The sequence below is a fragment of the Hemicordylus capensis genome, chromosome 5 (genome assembly GCF_027244095.1).
Source record: "Hemicordylus capensis ecotype Gifberg chromosome 5, rHemCap1.1.pri, whole genome shotgun sequence".
Lineage (NCBI taxonomy): Eukaryota > Metazoa > Chordata > Lepidosauria > Squamata > Cordylidae > Hemicordylus > Hemicordylus capensis.
Genome location: NC_069661.1, coordinates 186429375 through 186448818, shown reverse-complemented (window position 1 = coordinate 186448818; position 19444 = coordinate 186429375). Strand labels below are relative to the sequence as shown.

The 19444-nt window shown below is 44.2% G+C and overlaps 1 protein-coding gene across 1 annotated transcript in view; it reads left to right on the top strand.

The window, feature by feature from the left end:
• Positions 1-17751, top strand: part of LOC128327428 (uncharacterized) — a 112223-nt gene extending 94472 nt beyond the window's left edge. Inside the window, exons 5-6 of the mRNA XM_053256229.1 lie at positions 6781-6920; positions 16601-17751. Of these exons, the coding sequence (XP_053112204.1) occupies positions 6781-6837 (57 nt within the window). The 3' untranslated portion in view covers positions 6838-6920; positions 16601-17751. The remainder of the gene's footprint in view (positions 1-6780; positions 6921-16600) is intronic.
• Positions 17752-19444: the final 1693 nt, after the last annotated feature.

Genomic DNA, 19444 nt, shown 5'->3' with positions numbered 1-19444 from the left:
CCTAAGGGTAATTAAACATCCTCTATCCATTCATAACCATATAGTGACAAGAGGTAGATGAAATAATTACCTTTCAACGGCAGGAAAAATGTATGAAAGCATTGGCTGCCTCTGGTTAAAAATGCAGCCTTTGCCAACAGTCTACCACATAATCCGGAGGTAAAACACTATAGGAAATAGCCTTGCTGTATCTCAGAAATCATTATGAAATGACTGTCGGTAAAAGTGGTCTTTTTAGAAGCAACCACTGGAACTCCATCTGTTTCAGCTAAAATTACTGTCTAAGTGACCCTAGTTTCAACCCTGGAGCTCATTTTAATGTGAAACCCAAAGAAAACCGAGGAAGCACTTTCCTTCACACCACTACCATCATTTTCAATTTTTAAAATCAAGTCTGTTTTAAAAGTGCCTTGTTACATTCATAAGTTTTGAATGTGCATCCTTAAGAGATGGCCTCATCTGTAAAGGAGAAGATCCACTTCATGTGCTCAGCCACAAACATGAGCCTATTGGTGCCTATGAACTAACATGTCACTGCTTGATTGATGTTTTCCTATTACTCTTGCCAGAGTACATTAAGTTAAGCCTTCTTTTCATCTTGGCAAATACTTGGGTCTACAGATGGCCCTCATTTGTAATCCTGAGGAACTAGTGCAACCAAATGATTACATAGGTGCCTGCCTTTACCTATTGAATGGCTGACACAGATAAAGTGAGCTTGTGAGGAGCAGAGCATTGTTAATGCAATTAAAAACAAAGTATGTAAGTAAGTAAATAAGACAGAGTGCAGGATAGCAACAATCTGAACCAGGAAACAATAAGCAAGGATTCAGAGCACCATTTCTCCACCATGCAGCGAGGTGGTTATTGTTGTTACAGCCACAGCAGTGGAATCTATATGGAACTGGATTGCATGAAAGGGCAAATGTGCAATCAGTTTCAGAGACACAAGCCTTCAAAAAAATCTGGTTTGAAGCAGGCTTGTAGCCATAAATGTGGGTGGAAGAGGCATCATATACTAGGGATGTGCAAACAGGTTTGTCGTCGAATGTGTTCGATGTCAAACCGGTTCGGTTCAACGGTTCAAGATTGGACTGAACCACCCCATTTGGTCTGACCCCAGACTGAACACACACACACACACACACACACACACACACACACACACTGGCCCGTTTGGAGGGTTCATGAGTTTGTTTGTTTTTTAATTTAATTTAAAAACAAAAAACAAAACTTAACCCCTCTGGGTGTGTTCTCAGAGGCAGCGGGGGATGGGTTCATGAAGGCTCCCCCTCCCCCTGCCAACCTCCCTTCTGTTCAAAACCAGCCTGTTCTGCCGTTCTTCGGCCTGTTCAGGCTTTTCCCCCTGGCACGGTGGCCATTTCAGAGGCCACCACACTTTTGTGGCCTGGATTTTTGCCTCCTACCTATTTCTCCAACCCAGCTTCTGCTTAGCTCATAATCATTGCTGGCTCCTCCGGCCTTGTTTTTAATTCACCGACTATTAGAAAATAGATCATTTGGTCAAAGATCATAAATAAATACTAAACTAAACTATTAGAAAATGGGGGTGGTGTGCAGCTCCTGAACTAGGGTCATAAACTTAACAGCCGTTTCCCCTTCCAGCTGGCCTATCAGCTCTTTGATCTTGGTGAGCAGTGCCAATCTCCCACAGAGCCTCATCTTGCTACTTTGTAATGTCAGTCCAAAACAAACTGGAGATCATCCATGATTTGATTTTGGATGAAGGAGATGAGCTGCTATGCATTGTGGAGACCTGGATAGGGAAGGCTAGTGGTCCAGTCTGGTCCCAGCTTCTCCCAGCAGGATACTCTGTGGTGGAACAGGTGAGCAGATGTTGAGGGGGAGATGGGGTGGCTGTGGTCTATAAGGACACTAACTCCCTTACCAGGATCCCTGTTGGAGAATTGGCCCATATTGAGTGTCTATACCTAAGCCTAGGGACTAAGGATATAGTGGGACTACTGTTGATGTACGGATCACCCCATTGTTCAGGTGAGTCCCTAACTGAGCTGTCAGACCTAGTTGCAGGGTTGGAATTGGAGTTGTCCAGACTGTTTGTGGTGGGGTAATTCAATGTTCACTATGTGACCTGTTTGTCAGGAGTGGCTCAGGAGTTCATCATAGTGACCATGACGACTATGAACCCATCCCAGGTGGTCTTTGGACGAACACATGTTGCTGGCCACACACTCATTTTGGTCTTTTACTCTGATCAGGTTCTGTGGGTTGGGTCTGCTGTTATTTCCCCACTGTCATATATGGACCACCATCTGGTTAAAGTAGGACTTGTAACCACAACCCACCTCTGTAGGGATGAAGGACCCATTAGGCTGGTCTGCCCAAGAAGGTTATTTGATACAATTGGATTCCAAGAGTTGGTTCTTCCAATGATTCTGTCGATGCTCTGGTGCAAACTTGGAATAATGCACTCACTAGAGCAGTAGACACAATTGCTCCTAAGCATCCTCTCCTACCTGCTTCAAAATTAGCCCTGTATTCAGAAGCTGGTATTTGGAAGCTGAAGCAGCAAGGTAGATGACTAGAGCACAAACGGAGAAAGATTTGACTCAAATTCAATAGGTTACAACATACATAGAGCATATCTGAAGATCTATGCTCTGGCAATTCATGTGGCAAAGAAGCAACTCTTTTCTACCCACATTGAATCTGCAAATTTATATCCTGCTGAGTTGTCTATGATTCTGAGAGGGCTAGTACAAGCTCCCTCCCCCTTGAATTCAAATTTGGAAACATCAGATATCCAGCACAGATATGTGCTGCTTTTAATGATTTTTTCATGGACAAAATCTCTCGTATTCAGGCTAAACTGGATTCTGCCATTAGGGCAGAGTCTGTTGTGGAGATATCCAGCAACAACTCTTATGTGGTCAGACTGGATCAGTTTTAATCTGTGACTCCTGAGGATGTGGACAAGCTGTTTTGGACTGTATGTTCTACCACCTGTTCTCTTGACACTTATCCAACTTGTCTTATTTTATCTACAGATTATCAGAGAGGGTCTGGTAAGCATCATAAATGCTTGTCTGAGGGAGGATAGGAGCATAAATGCTTGTCTTAAGGAGGCTATCATTAGACCATACTGGGAAAAACCCTACATTGGACTCCTCAGAGTTAGGCAACTATAAGCCCGTCTCTAATCTCCCATGGTTGGGCAAGGTGATTGAGAGGCTGGTGGCCTCTCAGCTCCCGACTGTTCTGGAGGAAATTGGTTATCAAGACCCATTTCAAACTGGCTTTCGGGTGGGCTATGGGGTTGAGACACTATGGGGTGTCTCTGAAGCTTCCAATTAGGTATTGATAGAGGGAGTGTGACTCTGCTGATTCTTTTGGATCTCTCAGCAGATTTCAATACCATCAACCATGGTATACTTCTGGGTTGCCTGTGGGAAGTGGGATTAGGCAGCACTGTTCTACAGTAGGCATGTGCACAAAAACAGCTTGCCCAGTTCGGTTCGAGTCCAGACCAGACTTAAACTGAACATGTTCAGTTTTGTGCACACCTGAAACCACCCCCACCACCCCCGGTTCAATTCAAGTTCAAGCTGCTCCAAGGTTTAAAAAGTTTTTTTAAAAAATTAAGCTCACTGCCAGGCCTGTGGTAATTTTGCTGCCTCTGGGGGGTGCTGTCGCAGTGTGGGGATGTGTGTCTCTGAAGCTTCCCCTCCCCCTGCTGACCTCCCCCTAGTATTTTATGGGTCGGTTCAGCACATTTTCGGGCCTTTCCGGCCCTCTCCCAGCTTGCGGTGGCCATTTTGAAGGCTGCTGCACATGCACACGGGCTATTTGCATTCCCAGGCGCATGTTCAGAGGCCTTCAAAATGGCCACTTTGAGCCAGGAGAGAGCCGGAAAGGTATTGATTGTGGGAGATCAACACCTGAGAGATGGTTTAGATCTGCCTGTTCTCAATAGGGTTACATTTCCTCTGAAAGATCAGGTACATAGATTGGGAGTACTCCTGGATCCAAAACTCTCTCTGGTTTCTCAGGTTGAGGCAGTGGCCAGGAGTGCTTTTTATCAGCTTCATCTGATACATCAGCTATGCCCAGTTCTGGAGGCTTGTCTATTGTAATGCACTCTATGTGGGGCAGGTACAGAATGGTACATAACTGGTACAGAATGCGGCAGCCAGGTTGAACTCTGGGATAACTGTAAAGGACCATATAACACTGATTCTGAAAAAATTGCATTGGCTGCCAATAGGTTTCCGAGTGAAATACAAAATGCTGGTCATTACCTATAAAGCCCTGAGCGTCTTAGGTCCAGGGTATTTAAGAGACGGCCTTCTCTGTCATGAACCCTGCCACCTATTAAGAAGGTCCGGTTATGGTTGTTGCCAGCTCATCTGGTGGCAACTCAGGGCTGGGTCTTCTCTGTGGCTGCCTCAGAGAACTGCACTCCCTGTCAAAATAAGAGCTTCTCCATCTATGATGGAGATGGAATTTTTTTAATGACCCTTAAAACACACCTGTTTTCTCAGGCTTTTAATTAAAATTAATTTTAGACTGTTTTTAGCCCCTGTTTTTAGTCCATGAGCCCCTGGTGGTGCAGTGGTAAAACTGCCGCCCTGTAACCAGAAGGTTACAAGTTCGATCCTGACCAGGGGCTCAAGGCTGACTCAGCCTTCCATCCTTCCGAGGTCGGTAAAATGAGTACCCAGAATGTTGGGGGCAATATGCTAAATCATTGTAAACCGCTTAGAGAGCTTCCGGCTATAGAGCGGTATATAAATGTAAGTGCTATTGCTATTGCTATTGCTATTTATCCTGTGAAATTATTTTAATTGTTTCACTCTGTGAATTGTTTTTATTCTGTGATAGTATTTTAATTTTTTATTTTTATTTTGTAATTTGGATTGTATACCCTGCCTATATATCAGGCTGTATATAAATATGATAAATAAATAATAAAGAAATAATACATAATAAACCTATATGTGCTGGTCTTTAGTCTCCATATTTTAATATGTTGTTTTATAAATACTGTTTTAGATTGCTTCAGTTTGTACATAACTCTGATAAACATGGGGTAAAAATTATCTGAAATTAAAAAAAATAGTATAATGAGGGAAAACCAAAGCAGTGCTTTACTTGGGAGTGGAGCTGTGATGAGGTCTGTACTTCGAATAACCCTTTCCAACAGCTGTGTCACTCTGTGTGTGTGTGAGTGTGTGTGTGTGTGTGTGTTTCCACTGGTAAAAAGGGTTTTTTCTTTTTTTCTTCAAAAAAGAAAAGAGGTATGGGATCATTCTGGAAGAAAAAGGGCTATAGAAGGCTAAAGCTAATCCAGTCTGTAGCTAGAACTACCTGATCTCTGTTATGGAGGCCCTTGCAAAATGAAAGAATTTGTAAAGTATGTACAGTATAAGAGTACATAAGGTGAACACCTGCATGTCTAAAGACATGAATGTATCTAACCTTTTATTTAATACTCTTCTAGTTTCTTAGGTCCATACTTCCATCTCAGAACTTTACAGATTCATATGACATCTGTTTTTCAGAAATATGAATTATGAATGAAATGGAGGCTGTGTCAAGTTCTAGCTAAACTCTTAGGACAGGCAATGAATCCAAAAGAAAAAAGCCTTTCTCTGCTTGAAAATCCTTTTGTGCCAACAGAAAGAATGCAATGAAATAAAATATTAATCAAAGGACCTGCCTAATCCTCAACCTTTCCGATTGCAATTGAAAATACAACTGAAATGAACTGGCCATTCATGTTGGGTACCTCTGTTTTCCCTGCATTAGCCTTTCACAAAGGACTCAAGCGAGGGAGGGGCATATAGATACACTATGCTGGATCCTCCAGGTTTCCCCCTCCCCTCCCCTCCCCACAAAAAAACACCATAACATATGCCACAGATGGGCCAGGGCAGCTTCCTTTTGATTAGCTAGCCATCTGTGCTGTTTATTTCCATTGTTGCTCACCTCCGTTGATTAAATTCTAACAATAAGCACATTTTCATTTGGTGAGACTGTTGTGGGGGGGGATGCAACTGTGCATCTAAGTATGGGCTAAGACAATTCATAGATTATGCTGCCCCCCTCCCCTGTACCTTAGGCTGTCATCCTTCATTTGGCTGTCAGATCTTCATCTCACACATTTGTCTGTTCTTCCCTGGTGGCTCCACCTAGCTGAACTTCCTTTTTGTAGAGTTAGTCAAAGGCTCAGGTGTTGTCCTGAAGCCACCTGCAGCACATATGGAGAGCAGACTCTCTCCCCCAGCCTAGGATTACTTCCTTACAAGTGGTGGTGAGTTCACTCCTTGACACTCCTGTCGTGCAGGAATGGGGTTGGTAAGGGCTTACACAGAGATGGTTCATTCCTTTGTGTCCTGGTGCCTTTCTTAGATTGGAGTTCCTTGTCTGTTTGCCTCTTCTCTCTATAAAGACAGAGAAAGTAAAAGCTTTTATTAAATTGCTGCCTTCATCTTGCTTTTGACACAATCCTGAATATTTGTTCCACTGAGAATGAAACATCATACATTGCCTCTATGCACCCTGGCAGTCTGAGAACTGATGTAAGAAGTACTGTCAGCTAAGTGTTGGAGACATGTTCCAGTTATCCTTGTATCCTTAAGACTTCTGCATGGTAGCAGTTCTGTATTAGAAAGTAATATTAGCCATATCTGCAAGTTGGGACAGGTTCACCCTTGGAACTATTGCCAATGCACTGCTTGTGCCATGGTATTGTGCTCTCACGGGACTGTCTGCCTGCTCTTTGTCTTTCTCCCACAGGAAGACAGCATCTCTCTGATGATTTCGACACAGACACACTTTCAAACAAGCAGTTGATTTATGTTATCCTCCATGTGTTTTGCTGTGGTATAGCCCTCTCCGTATAGTGCCAAAAAGCACACATTTGAGTTGGTTCTCAGGTACTATTATAATGAGCTGAAATTGTTTGCACTGTATGTATGTATGTATTTAAAGGTTTAATATGCCACCCAATCCACAGACTCAGGGCAGTGTACAAAACAAGAACAGCATCTGAGAATTTAAAATATTTTTTAAAAAAGAATTAAAGGGCAAATGCCTAGCAGAAAAGAAATGTCTTCAATAAGGTTTTAAAAGGGAGAAGGCAGAATTCCAAAGTGAAGGGGCAGCAACAGAGGAAAGCCCCTCCATGGGCTCTAGTATTATGGACCTCTCTGAAACCAGGGACCGAAAGAAGGGCAACCTGAGAAGATCTCACAGGACGGGACGGGACTGTCTGGAGAGGCGGTCCTGAAGGTAAACAGGTGCTAAGCCTTACACACATTGTAGTACACACAGTATTTGTAACACGTGGGTTCTTGAGGGCACAAACAGCAATTGAACTCACAAGAATGTAAGAATATAAAACAGGTATATTTTTGCAAATATGCATTAGCAGAAACATTTCAACATGCAACTGAATATATTATTCCCCTCCCACATATTTCTTGCCCCACTTCCTGCTCTGTCTCTAAAGCAGAGGTCACACGCGGCTGCCAGCACAAATCACAGTCACACTCAGCCGCCTGGCGCACCATGGGCTGGCGGCGTGGCATGGTGACCACACCACCTGGGGCAGACTAAAGAGGATTTGGGGCACGCCAGGGGGTGTGGAGGCCCTAGACGTCCACCCAGAAGTCAAGGGGAACAGCACCTCTGCTTACAATACAGTTATCAGCTAGCTTATGTACAAATTGGTTCTTCTCTTAACACTGATTCCAAACATAGGTGTCTCTGGTGTTTAGGTTTAATTTCCTGGCTGGTGCTTCCACTGTCCCAGTATCCCCTGTAAACCAAGCTGCCTTCATTGTTGGGCATCCCAAGGCAAAGAGAGCATCTCATCAGGCTACCCCAAAAGGCTCCAAACCAACAGATTTTATGTAAAGCAGCTGGGGTTGTGCAAACTCAGCCAGTTAAAAGAAGCCAAAATCCTGCTAAGATTCCAGCTGTTTGGTGGGGAAAGCAAGGTGTGCGTGTGAGGGATCACTATCTAGGCCTGCTTACTCCCCTTCCTGAAAAGCTGATTGGCAAGATTCTTCCAGCTTTGTTTACCAGCCTATGCCTATTCAGCCAAAGGAGCTGAATGAGGCAGAGGAAACTCCCACACAAACCCAACTGCAGCTGTGGTTCCTCTTGTAGCCAGGGACAGGAATGCAGAGGCCTGCTTCCACATGCATCTAGCCACTAACCAAACTGGGGCAAAGCTATGAAAGCATATGTTAACAACCAAACATTATTCTTACGTGCACACATAGGGAATGCCATAGAATCCAGATCTAACAAAAGATTGCTTCCCAATGCCTCATAGTAATGATTTCTCTGTATCATGTGAAGAAGATCTCAGCCCTCCTTCAATGGCATCCTTTCTCTTGGGTCATCAGAACTTTTTCATCACCTGTAAGGGGAAACAAATGATCGAGAGATGGATGACCTTGGGCACCTTTGCATAGCACTTCTTTTCACCTGCCAGACAATGAAACAGCAAAACAAAGCAAGCTGTTTGTTTGTTTCTAATCAATCAAACTTTGCTAACAGTGTGAGACAAGCTTTATCTAGCACTGCTGTTAAGATAAGGTGTAGCTGGTTCACTGCTAGATTCCTACCCTACAATATTTCAGAGATGGAAACAGTGATGCTTTAGTGAAGGGCTGCTCAATTTTGGTCCTCCTGCAGATGTTGGCCTACAGTTCCCAAAATCCCTGGCTATTGACTGCTGTGGCTGGGGATTATGGGAGTTGCAGCTCCAAAACTGCTAGAGGGCATAAGTTGAACAGCCCTGCTTTAGGGTATTGAAGTTACTCCCCTATTCTCATACCAAGTATCATAGCTTGAGGACCCCCACCCATACAGTTGAAAGGTTTTCCCCACCCTGCATATCTGTTTACCCTGTAGCAGAGTAATCCATTGTATCAATTTACTCTGTGATAGTCTGTCCAGCACTGACTTGTGAGGAGAGGTAATGTATGTAGTACTTTGCCTTTTTATTAATACACTAGTATGTGTAAGCCCGTTGTAATAACGGGCTCTAGTGGGGGGGGGGGTTCCCGCTGCCGCCTCACCTGCCTCGGGCGCACTCCTTGGGCTGACACCTCCGCCGCCGCCTCGGGCGCTCTCTCCGCCCGTTGTTTCTTGTGGCGGCGGCCGCCGCCATCGGAGCCAGTCGCCCCGCCACGGCCTCCTTGGCCCGCACTCCTTTGGCCGAGGCCGCGGCTCTGCCGCCGCCTCGGCCGCACTCTCCGCCCGCCGCTTCTGCTCCTTCTGGTCTCCCGTGGCGGCCGCCGCCGCCATCGGGGCCAGTCGCCCACCGGCGGCCGGGTCCAACATGGCCGCCCATCTCCGCGCATGCCCAGAACGGGCGAAAAAGACACGGGCGGCACGGACGCACGCCCAAGGCTTTTATGGGTAAGGATCATGGATTGCTGGACTTGACCTTATTGCAAAAAAAAATTCTACTCGAAGTGAGGGGGCAGAGGGGCAAAAGGTTTTGCAAAATTACCCCACCCCCATAGCTTACTTTTGTCTTGCTACTATGACCTCCTCCTCTGGCGACAGTGGTGATGGAGTTCCTGGGAGTCCTAGCAGCTGGTGGGTGCCATTTTTCTTCACAACAAGCTGCTGAGTGAAGGCAGGAAGCACTGCTCTCCTGGCTTCATTATAATGCCACATGAGCCTCTATCCACTGTTGACTTGGGCATTCTATAATATTTCAAGTTTTCCAATTCATTAATCATTTTAATATTTACATAATTTAAAAGTATATATGTCATAAAATATTTAAATACTTTTTCAAGTTTTCCACATCTGTCTTTCATAATTATTACTTTTTAAAAATACAGCTTGATTGATACAAAACTGAACCCATTAAGTAGACTTATTAATCTAAAAATGTTATTATCAACATCCAACAATGAGATTGGTCCGTAAGACCATAATATTTTGTGTCGTTAGGATGAGATCCTCTCCTCAAAGAGTTGTTGTTCTCCTTTTATAAACCCTCATTCGTTAAGATCAAGTGAACATTTCCTAATATATTGTTATATTTTTATAATATATTATTTTTAAACCATCTGGCCTGGGAGTCTGGTTATTATTTAATTGCTACAACATTTTGAAGTTGTAGAAGCTTTCTAACTCTTTGACAAGTTTTGGGATGTCAGTTCCCGGCAGAAATTCCTGTATCTTTCCTGGTTCAGGAAACTCAGTTGTTTATAAATTCTGATAATATTTCTTGAGTGTCCCACATTTGACCCCACAGTATAATACTATGACATGGCACTCAGGTATTCGCCACAGAAAGATGCCAAAGGTTGCTGCTGCTGCTATAGGGCTATGGCTGGAATCTAGGCCAGGATTGGGGAGGCCAGAGAAAACAGACTCCTGCAGCCTGACAGAAAGCATTGCCAGGTCCACCACTTCAGAAAAGCACAGGTAGGGGATGGGAGAGAGTGGTGGGAGGGTCGCTTGTGTGGTAGAAGGGCAATGCCCCACCTGCCCTTAGTGAGGAGCCTCCACTGGCATCCCTGCTCCCCCAAAGGTGAAATAGGAACAGTGGCCAACATACAGCAGATCCAAAACTGGCATTCCCAACCTGCTGGTGCTGCTGTGTATGTGAAAGGCAGCTTCATCAGTTTTGTGGGGATGGACAGTTGTGCAACTACCTAAAAAAGCACACAGGCATTTCTACAGCACGGGTTCCTTTGAAGCAGCACTGCAGAAGTGCCCACATGCAGAACTGCCCACCTCCGCAACACCACAAGGGCTGCTTTCCACGATCAGAGCATCCCAGGTGGGACAGAAGTGCTCATGTTGGATTGAACAGCATGTTGGCCACTGTTTTACAGGGACAGGTAGGTATGAGAAATCAGGAGTGTCCCTGGTACACAGGAATATTTGGAGTATATGCACACATTTTTAAATGTCTTTAAAGACATTTAAAACAATAAAGATTAAGTTGGCGACTGGCAGTCTAATCCTCCTCCATACGAAAAAGTGAGAGTCTTGAAAATATTCCCATCAGTCCAATCCTTTGAGTGGATGTGCAGGATGGAGAAATACCCTGTATCCTTTGACTGTGCTCTGTTTATAAAGCTGTGGATTATTGTGGACAGGGTGGGGCAGGGGGCGACCAGTAGGTAAGCAGGAAACTCAGAGGGAAAAGTCTTAAGAGGGAGCCAAGAGAGGTGAAGTAGGTTTGTGTTGACATCCTGAAGAGCATGGTTGTTAAGCAAATTATGTTCTCAAGCAAGATACACTTATTGTCAAATCAATGGATTTGAATCAGTGACTTGGAAAGGTTTAAATAAAGGAACACAGGCATTGAGAAGTACTGTGCTTAATGGTGTTTTGGTGATTTCACCCAGAGTTGATCTCAATATAGATAGGAGTCTGTTCTATAACATATAACAGGCCCTTCCTTAATTGTCAACCTTATTTGCATCCTATAAGCAAGACTAGAGCTGACTGAACTCTTTCCCCCAAAAACGCATTCAGCTCAGGACTGAGGCACTCTTTCAAGGCAACGGGGAAGGTTTGCCCTAAGTGATGCTTGAACTATTTTAGAGGATAAGAGAAAGGCATCAACTTGCCTTACAGTTTTTCCAGCATCTCCCCCATAGCAATGAATTAATATGAGAGCTCAGGATTGATTTGTTCTCCAGAATTCAAATTGGCAAGCTTCGTAGTTAGCTGTACTTTTCTATTTACACATACAGTACACAGATCACAGAAATCCACAAAAGGTTGAAGGTAGGATAACTGCTACAGTCATGTATTTCCTTCCAGTAAGAATATCGGCCTGTGATTCATATATGGAAAGAATAATAGCCATAAAATAAGTTCAGATGATATCCTTCCATGGACAAATGCCAGTTGCTTAAATAAAATTGCAAGCTTTTGAATCATACATAATACATTCTTTATGAGGCATAGGTGGCCAGACCAAAATTAAAACACTGATTTTGAGTTCTTAGGGCTGATTCTCCTGTTACAGCTCTCACAGAAGAGGCTACTAGAAACACTGCAAAGGAGAGGCTATAACACTGCAAGCTGCTTACTGCATGGATCTGCAAAGAGAGGCCACTGATGGTTCAGCCTTTAGACGCTCCATGCTGGGGCTTTCCAAAGCTTGTGGCCACTGTATAAACCTACTGACTTTGCTCCCAACTTTATTTATCAGGTGTTTCCCCCACCCACCCACTCAGCAGCTCTCAATTCTAGAAAGAGAGAGGCTGGGACTCAAGAGCCAATCATCTGATTAAAAAAACCCATTCCCCCAGTCCTTGATGTGCAGAGATGCTCTGTAGTTAGTGAGAGGTAAAAGGAATGCACTCTACACCTGCTGAGAGGTATTCTCCAGTATTATTTACTCATTCATTCTCTTGCCTTTGAAGTATATAGCAAATAAGTCACAGAGGGCCATTGAGGGCTCCTCAAGATCCCCTTTATGGACAGATTGAAGAAAGCTTTTAACCATCTGGAAAATGCCACTGGAAAACACAAGGCAGATGCAATGGCAGCAGAGGAATGCCCTTTCTGTTCTCTGCCAACATCACTGCCATGAAATGGGCCTTCATATGAGCTGTGGCTTGTATCATAAGCATTTTGCCAACTCTGTTCCAACCTTCATCAGCTGCCTCTTTGTTTGTTTGTTTGTTTATTAGATTTCTATACTGCCCTTCCAAAAATGGCTCAGAGCAGCTTACACAGAGAAATAATAAATAAATAAGATGGATGGATCTTTGCCTGTAACTCTCTGGTATACCAAGGCACCTAGGAGTAATTGTGTCTATTGTTCTATTCCAAAGACCAATTTGGACTTCAAACAGGAAGGCTTGCTGTATCCCCTGAAAACTCCTCATGTGCATCCTGAAACACAACAGAGAGGTCATTCACACAATCAAAAACTGTGTTCTACCCAGGTTTGAGAGCTGTGTGTGCTTCCAATTTTTGGTTGTGTGGAAGCAAGTTAAGAGGAAAAGCTACCCAGGTTTTCTTCCTACCTTGCCTCCACACAACTAAAAATTGGGAACACATACAGCTCCCAAACCTGGGTAGAACACATAGTTTTCGTTTGTGTGAATGACCTCAGAATTTTTCAGCTTGTAGGGTGGATAACCTTAATTGGTTCCTTACTCCTGCAAAGGACAGAAGGTGCTGCAACTCTAAGCTTCACCATATAGCGATTTTCTATGCCAAGGAAATTGTCACAAAGACTTCTGCCTACAAATTACTCTTCTCTTACTGTGAACAAAACACCAAATGTAGGGCTGTTCCTGACACATTTGTTGATCCAGGTACAGTATATATTAGGACCAGCATTATGAACATACTTGCCAACATGTCCCTATTTTCCCAGCCAGGTGAATGGGAAAATAGGGACATATTAGCAGGTATGTATGAAGTCTTGAGCAGTCCCTTCAAGAGAGGTCTCAGTGTGAATGCTAAACTCTGCCACTATTGTTGCAGAATCGGTTTGGGGTGGTGGGGGTGGGGTATGTCCAACTCTGTCTGTATGGTTAACTTGGATCAGTTTCTATTTGTGATTCCGTGCTTAGAGCAGTACGGCCTACCACCTGTTCCTTTGATCCTCACCCAGCTTGGTTTATAGCATCTATCAGGGAGTTTATCAAAGACGGCCTGGGGAATATCATAAACACTTCACTGGGGCGGGGGGGGGGGGCAGCATGCCTCCATGTTTATATGACACACTTATTAGACCACCTCTTAAGATGCCTGCATTAGACAATCAGAAATGAGTAATTATGGGCTGGTCTCTAACCTCCTATCTTTGGGCAAAGCAATTGAGAGGGCAGTGGCCTCCCAGCTCTAGGCAACCTTACAGGAAACAGATTATCTGGACCCATTTCAAACTGGCTTTCAGGTGAGCTATGAGGTGGTCCTGGTCATCCTGGTGGATTATTTTAATATAGAAACAGGCAGAGGGAATGTGACTCTGCTGGTCCTTTTGGATCTCTTGGCAGCTTTCATTACCATTGACCATGGTATCCTTCTGGGGGAGTTGGAAGCAGAGGCACCTTTACCCCTGGACTTCCAGGCCGAAGTCTAGGGCATCCACAGCCCCTGCCCCCCCAATCCTATTTAGTCTGTTCCAGGTGGTGTGGTCGCCCGGCTGAGCATGATGATGCTTTACAGGAGAGGCCTCCAAAGGCCTTTAGGTCCAGGCTCCAAAATTACCTAGGTGCACCTCTGGTTGGGAGTATGAGGCACCGCTTTGCAGCAGGTCTGTTCCTATATCTCAGGCTGATTCCAGATGGCATTGTGTTGCTTGAAGACTATTGCTCCTCAAAATGAGAATTTTTTAATGGAGTCCCACAGGGATCCATCCTGTCTCTTTAACACTAACAAGAAACCGCTGGGGGAGATCATCAGAAGATTTGGTTCTGATGTTGTTAGTACTCTGATGAGACACAAATCTATTTCTCTGTGTCAGCTGCATCAGGAAGTGGCATGGTTACACTAAGTTTCAGGCAGTAATAGGTTGAATGAGTGGTAATAAATTGAAACTGAATCCAAACAAAATGGAGGTGCTTATTGTGGGAGGATCAATATTAAGGAGATGGGTTAGATCTGTCTGTTCTGGATGCAATTACACTTCTCCAGAATGAACAGCTACACAGTCTGGGAGTACTTTACTTCAGAGAGTAATCCTCTCTCTGGTACCTCAGATTGAGGCAGTGTCCAGGAATGCTTTTTATCAACTTTGGCTGATAAATCAGCAACATCCATTTCTAGAGGAGAATGACCTTAAAATAGTCATGCACATGCTGGTAACCTCTAGCCTTGACTATTGTAATGTGATCTATATAAGGCTGCCTTTGTTTGTAATCTGGAAACTCCAGCTAGTGCTAAATTCGGCAGCCAGGTTGATCTCCAGAATAACTCGGAGAGACACCACATTACTCCTACTTTAAAAGCAATACACTGGCTGCTGATATGTTTCCAGGCAAAATACAAAGTGTTGGTGGTTATCTATAATGCTCTAAATGGCTTAGGCCTGTGGAATTTAAGAGAACACCTTCTTCTGCCACCCAAGACCCACCACATATTAAGATCATCTGGGGAGGTCTGCCCAAAGTTGTTGCCAGCTTGTCTGATGGCAACTCAGGGTTGGGCCTCCTCTATAGCTGTCCCTGAGCTTTGGAACACGCTCCCTGCTAGACTAAGAAGCTTACTAGCATTGGTGGCTTTTCTGAAGGCCCTAAAACCATATCTTTCTAACTAGGCTTTCAGCTGATGTTTTGTTTGTAATTGTTTTCAATTGTTTTAATTGGTTTTAATTGTCTTAATTGTTTTCAACAGTTAATTCTTTCTTTTGTTGTAAACTGCCATGAGATTTTATAATTTGGTGGCATTAAAAATGCAATGAATAAATCCTCCAGTACTAACAGTCTGGGAGGTCCTCAATAGTATTTCCAAGATCACCTTAGTAAGCTAAATTAGAGAGTCTAGTAGGCAACAGAGTAGACCGTGCGCACCAACACACACACTCACCTATTCTGTCCTTAGAAGCTAACATAAATGGATCGAGTAAAAGTAGTTCTCTGGTTCATGGAAATTCTAGTGATAGGGTGGAATTGTTTTTAAAATCACCGCAATTGCACTTCCAAGGCTGAAGCTAGATTAGGTCCCTGGACAGGCTTTCACAATGACGGGTGTGTTCACCTCTTCCAGTCAGGTCCACATAATACAAATCAGGTCATTTGCCTCATCTAGGATTAAAACCTGAGTGGCAGATGTCTTGTTAATGACTGATCTGACATTACACAGCAGGGGCGGTTTAATACTTCCAGGGCTGGGCACTGGCAACTGAAAAAGATGCCGGGTTTGAGCCTTGGTGAGTCTTGGCACATTTTGTCTTGCCCCTGCGTAGGCCTATGTCAATGTAACCTCAAGCATGACCAAGCCTGTTCAAAAATGTAAATCTCTGGATATGTCCTCATGTGGAATCTGCGAAGATTCTAGATATCCAGGAACACAGCAGGCCACATTTCTGGTCTTCTGCACAGAAGAAATGAATAATGAGGGGATTTTCCATTAGTTCCTTACTTGTTGGGGAAGGGAGCTCCTCTCAGTACAGCCCTGGAGAGGACAGGAACCTTTTCTGCAGTTAAACTGAGGTTAATAACAATACTTAGTACATAAAGTACTTTCCCCTCAATGCTCAAAACACTTATCAGTAATCCTTACTGTGCTCGAGAAGGTTCATCTTCATTATCCTTATTTTGCAGATGAGGGCTGAAGCCAAGAGGGTGGCTTGCCTAAACCTAAGGCTGCCCATGACTGAACTGAGACTAGAATGAGAATATTATTTGGCTTATAGGCCATACTCTTAACAAGCACAGCACGCATGCTTCCAGGGTAGAAATCTATTCTTGCAACATTAAGTCCAAGATTCCTGGGCTTTTCGTCCAACATTTTAAATTGTCTATGCTTTAAATTGCTTACATTCAAAAGACAAAAGCAGGGTTTTAAACACTGTGTTTCCTAGATATGATTAAACCTTGCAAGGATTTTCAGAACATTAACCTTCTCCCTTCTGTTTTCTTGATTGATTATACTAAAGGTTGCCCTGATGTGGAGGAAGAATCTGGATTACAACAGAAGGTCCACCTACTGGTCCGTATTCTGGGAATTGTCACTTTCGTGACTCCTGTGCCGCATCCCCTCCAGACTCTACACTCCAATAACAGTGGCAGCCCTACAGGGGGCACAGAAGCATGACATTCATCAGATGACATTCAAGCAGCCCACTGTCCAACAATCCTATACCATAAAATGGTTAGGTGTGCGGCCGTGCTGCCCGTGTCTTTTTGGGCAGTTCTGAGCATGCGCGGAGCGCATGCGCAGAACTGCCAAAAAAGATACGGCCGCCCAGATAGGGGCGGCCATGTTGTATCTGAGCAGGGAAATGCGGCGGCGGCAGGAGGGACTGGCTCCGCTGGCGGCAGCCACCGCCACGCCGAGAAGCCTGGTTCCGCTGGCGGCGGCCGAAAAGACTGGCCCCGCTGGCGGCAGCCGAGAGGACTGGCCCCGCTGGCGGTGGCCGAGAAGCCTGGTTCTGCTGGCGGCAGCCGCCGCCGAGAAGACTGGCCCCGCTGGCGGCGGCCGACGCCAAGAACACTGGCCCCGCTGGCAGCCCAAGGTGAGGCCAAAAGCAGCACTCCCCCACTAGAGCCCGTTATTAAAATGGGCTTACAAATACTAGTTGCCTATATTCTTCTTGCAAGCAATGATGTGTATACTACTCTGCAACGTTTGCTTGGGTGATAAAGAAAATTCAAGGAGAGCACATAAAAAATCACGGGGTTCTTTCAGTTTCTGGTCATCATATGTGATATCACATGTCAGTTTAGAGCAGAAGTTCCTAACTTGTGGTTCCCGGATCTTACTGGACCACAACTTCCATGAACCCCAGCCACAATGGTCAAGGGGACCACAGTCAAGCCACAATGGTCAAGGGGATGATGGGTCTTGTAGTCTAACAACATCTAGGGACCCAAGGTTGGGAACTCCTGATTTAGATGTATGTTTGTGTTCTAAATACTTGGTTCTAATTCTTGTTGATACTTTATTGTCCATGTTATTTGTTCTTAACTAGTAAGGGTGGTATTTGTTTGCTTGTTCTGTATATATTAGATTTCTGCTTTTTTTGTTTCTGAAGTGCAGTGGCTTTTGGTCATAAACAAAAAAATAAAGTTTGTACACTAACCACTATTCTGTATGTCTGTCTGATAGGTATAACACTGCCTGCTAGCATCACATGCTGCTGTGTTTGCTTCAAGGTGGGAAATGTACTACTACTACTACTACTACTACTACTATTTCCATACTGCTTTTCAACAGCAACATCCGCAAAGTGTTTTACATATAATTATTCCTTGTCCTCAAGGGTCAGGTGAATGCCTATCCTCCGAAATTGTTCCCTGTCAAAGGGCTCACAGTCTAAAAACACATTAGACACCAGCACCAGCCACCGGAGGGATGCTGTGCTGCAGTTGAATAGGGTCAGTGGCTCTCCCTCTGCTAAATAAAAACATAATCATCACTTTGAAAGGTGCCTCTTTGCCTAGTTAGCAGGGGTTATCCTACATATCAAATGATTCATGATATACATGTCAAAAAGACTTTGACAACTCTTGCGGTCAGATTTCAAGGAAGTAGTTTATTCGCTTGACTTCCTCTCTCAAAGATGGAAAAGTATGGGGGAAAGTTTGTTTTTAGAGAAGGAGGGGAGATTGTATTGATAGCTTTTTTCATATTTTCTCAAAGTGGGCCACCAACTTCCCCAAGAGTTTTTACACAGAAGAGAAACATTGAAACATGCCGTGGCCTCTGCTTCCATTTCCAAACTGTTACCCAATATATTTGGCCACTACCAGTTAGCCATGTGGCATCTGCTGTTTTTTGTAGAGAGGCCCAGCTGTGTTAGCATACTGTGCCAAGGGGCACGGGACCGTATCCTAGAGCGATGACAACAACCATTTAAAAACACAAGGACCTTTTAAGGTCCTGCCATTGAAATAAAAAAGCAAAAGCCTGGGCTGTGAGCCCATGGAAATCAATGCCAGGCTGTACAGTCAGCCAGAAACCTCCTTGTAACTGGCGGCATTTATAGCCTAATTGGTCTGCATAGCTGACAGCTGTCACTTGAGCAGAATTTGAAATCGGGCCCCTGTCCTGCTGAAAAATGGACTTGGAATGGTTCCACTGTGTTCCATTTCAGTTTGGGTGGCCACATGGATTGCTCTTCTCAAATGAAGCTACAAGAATTAGCCAACACTTCTCAGGTTCTTTAAAGACAACTTAATTATACAGCACAGTTCTGTCCAGGTTTTGTACAGTAAAGCAATGCTTCTATTGGGTCAACAGTGATCTCATTACATAGACATACATTCCTGTGTAAGAAAATGGATGGCGAGTCAAGTGACTTTTTTTTATATGCCAAAAGGAATGACACATTGATCAAAGATATCACACAGGTAGAAGAAATGAGAATGAGTATTTAACATGACATTTGGGTCATTTCTGGCTCAGAATGTCCTAGTCAGGTGGCCCTCATATATGCACATTGAATACACATCCATTTCACATCCATAATACCCAATCTAGTGTGTGATACATGTGGTGAAGCCTGTTGCATGCACAGATGTCAGAAGCTGGACTGGGAAACTAGAGTGGGATCAAAGGCCGAGCTCCATGGTTTTTGGATTATCAGGTTGTTATCTATAACTCAGAAATCACAGAGCTGGGCCTTTGATCCCACTCTAGTGCCCCAATCCAGCTTCTGACATCTGTGCATGCAACAGGCTTCACCACATGTATTATGTACTAGATTGGGTATCATGGATGTGAAATGAATTTGTATTCAGTGTACATCCAAATGAAAATCCAGATGAAAAGGGGGTAT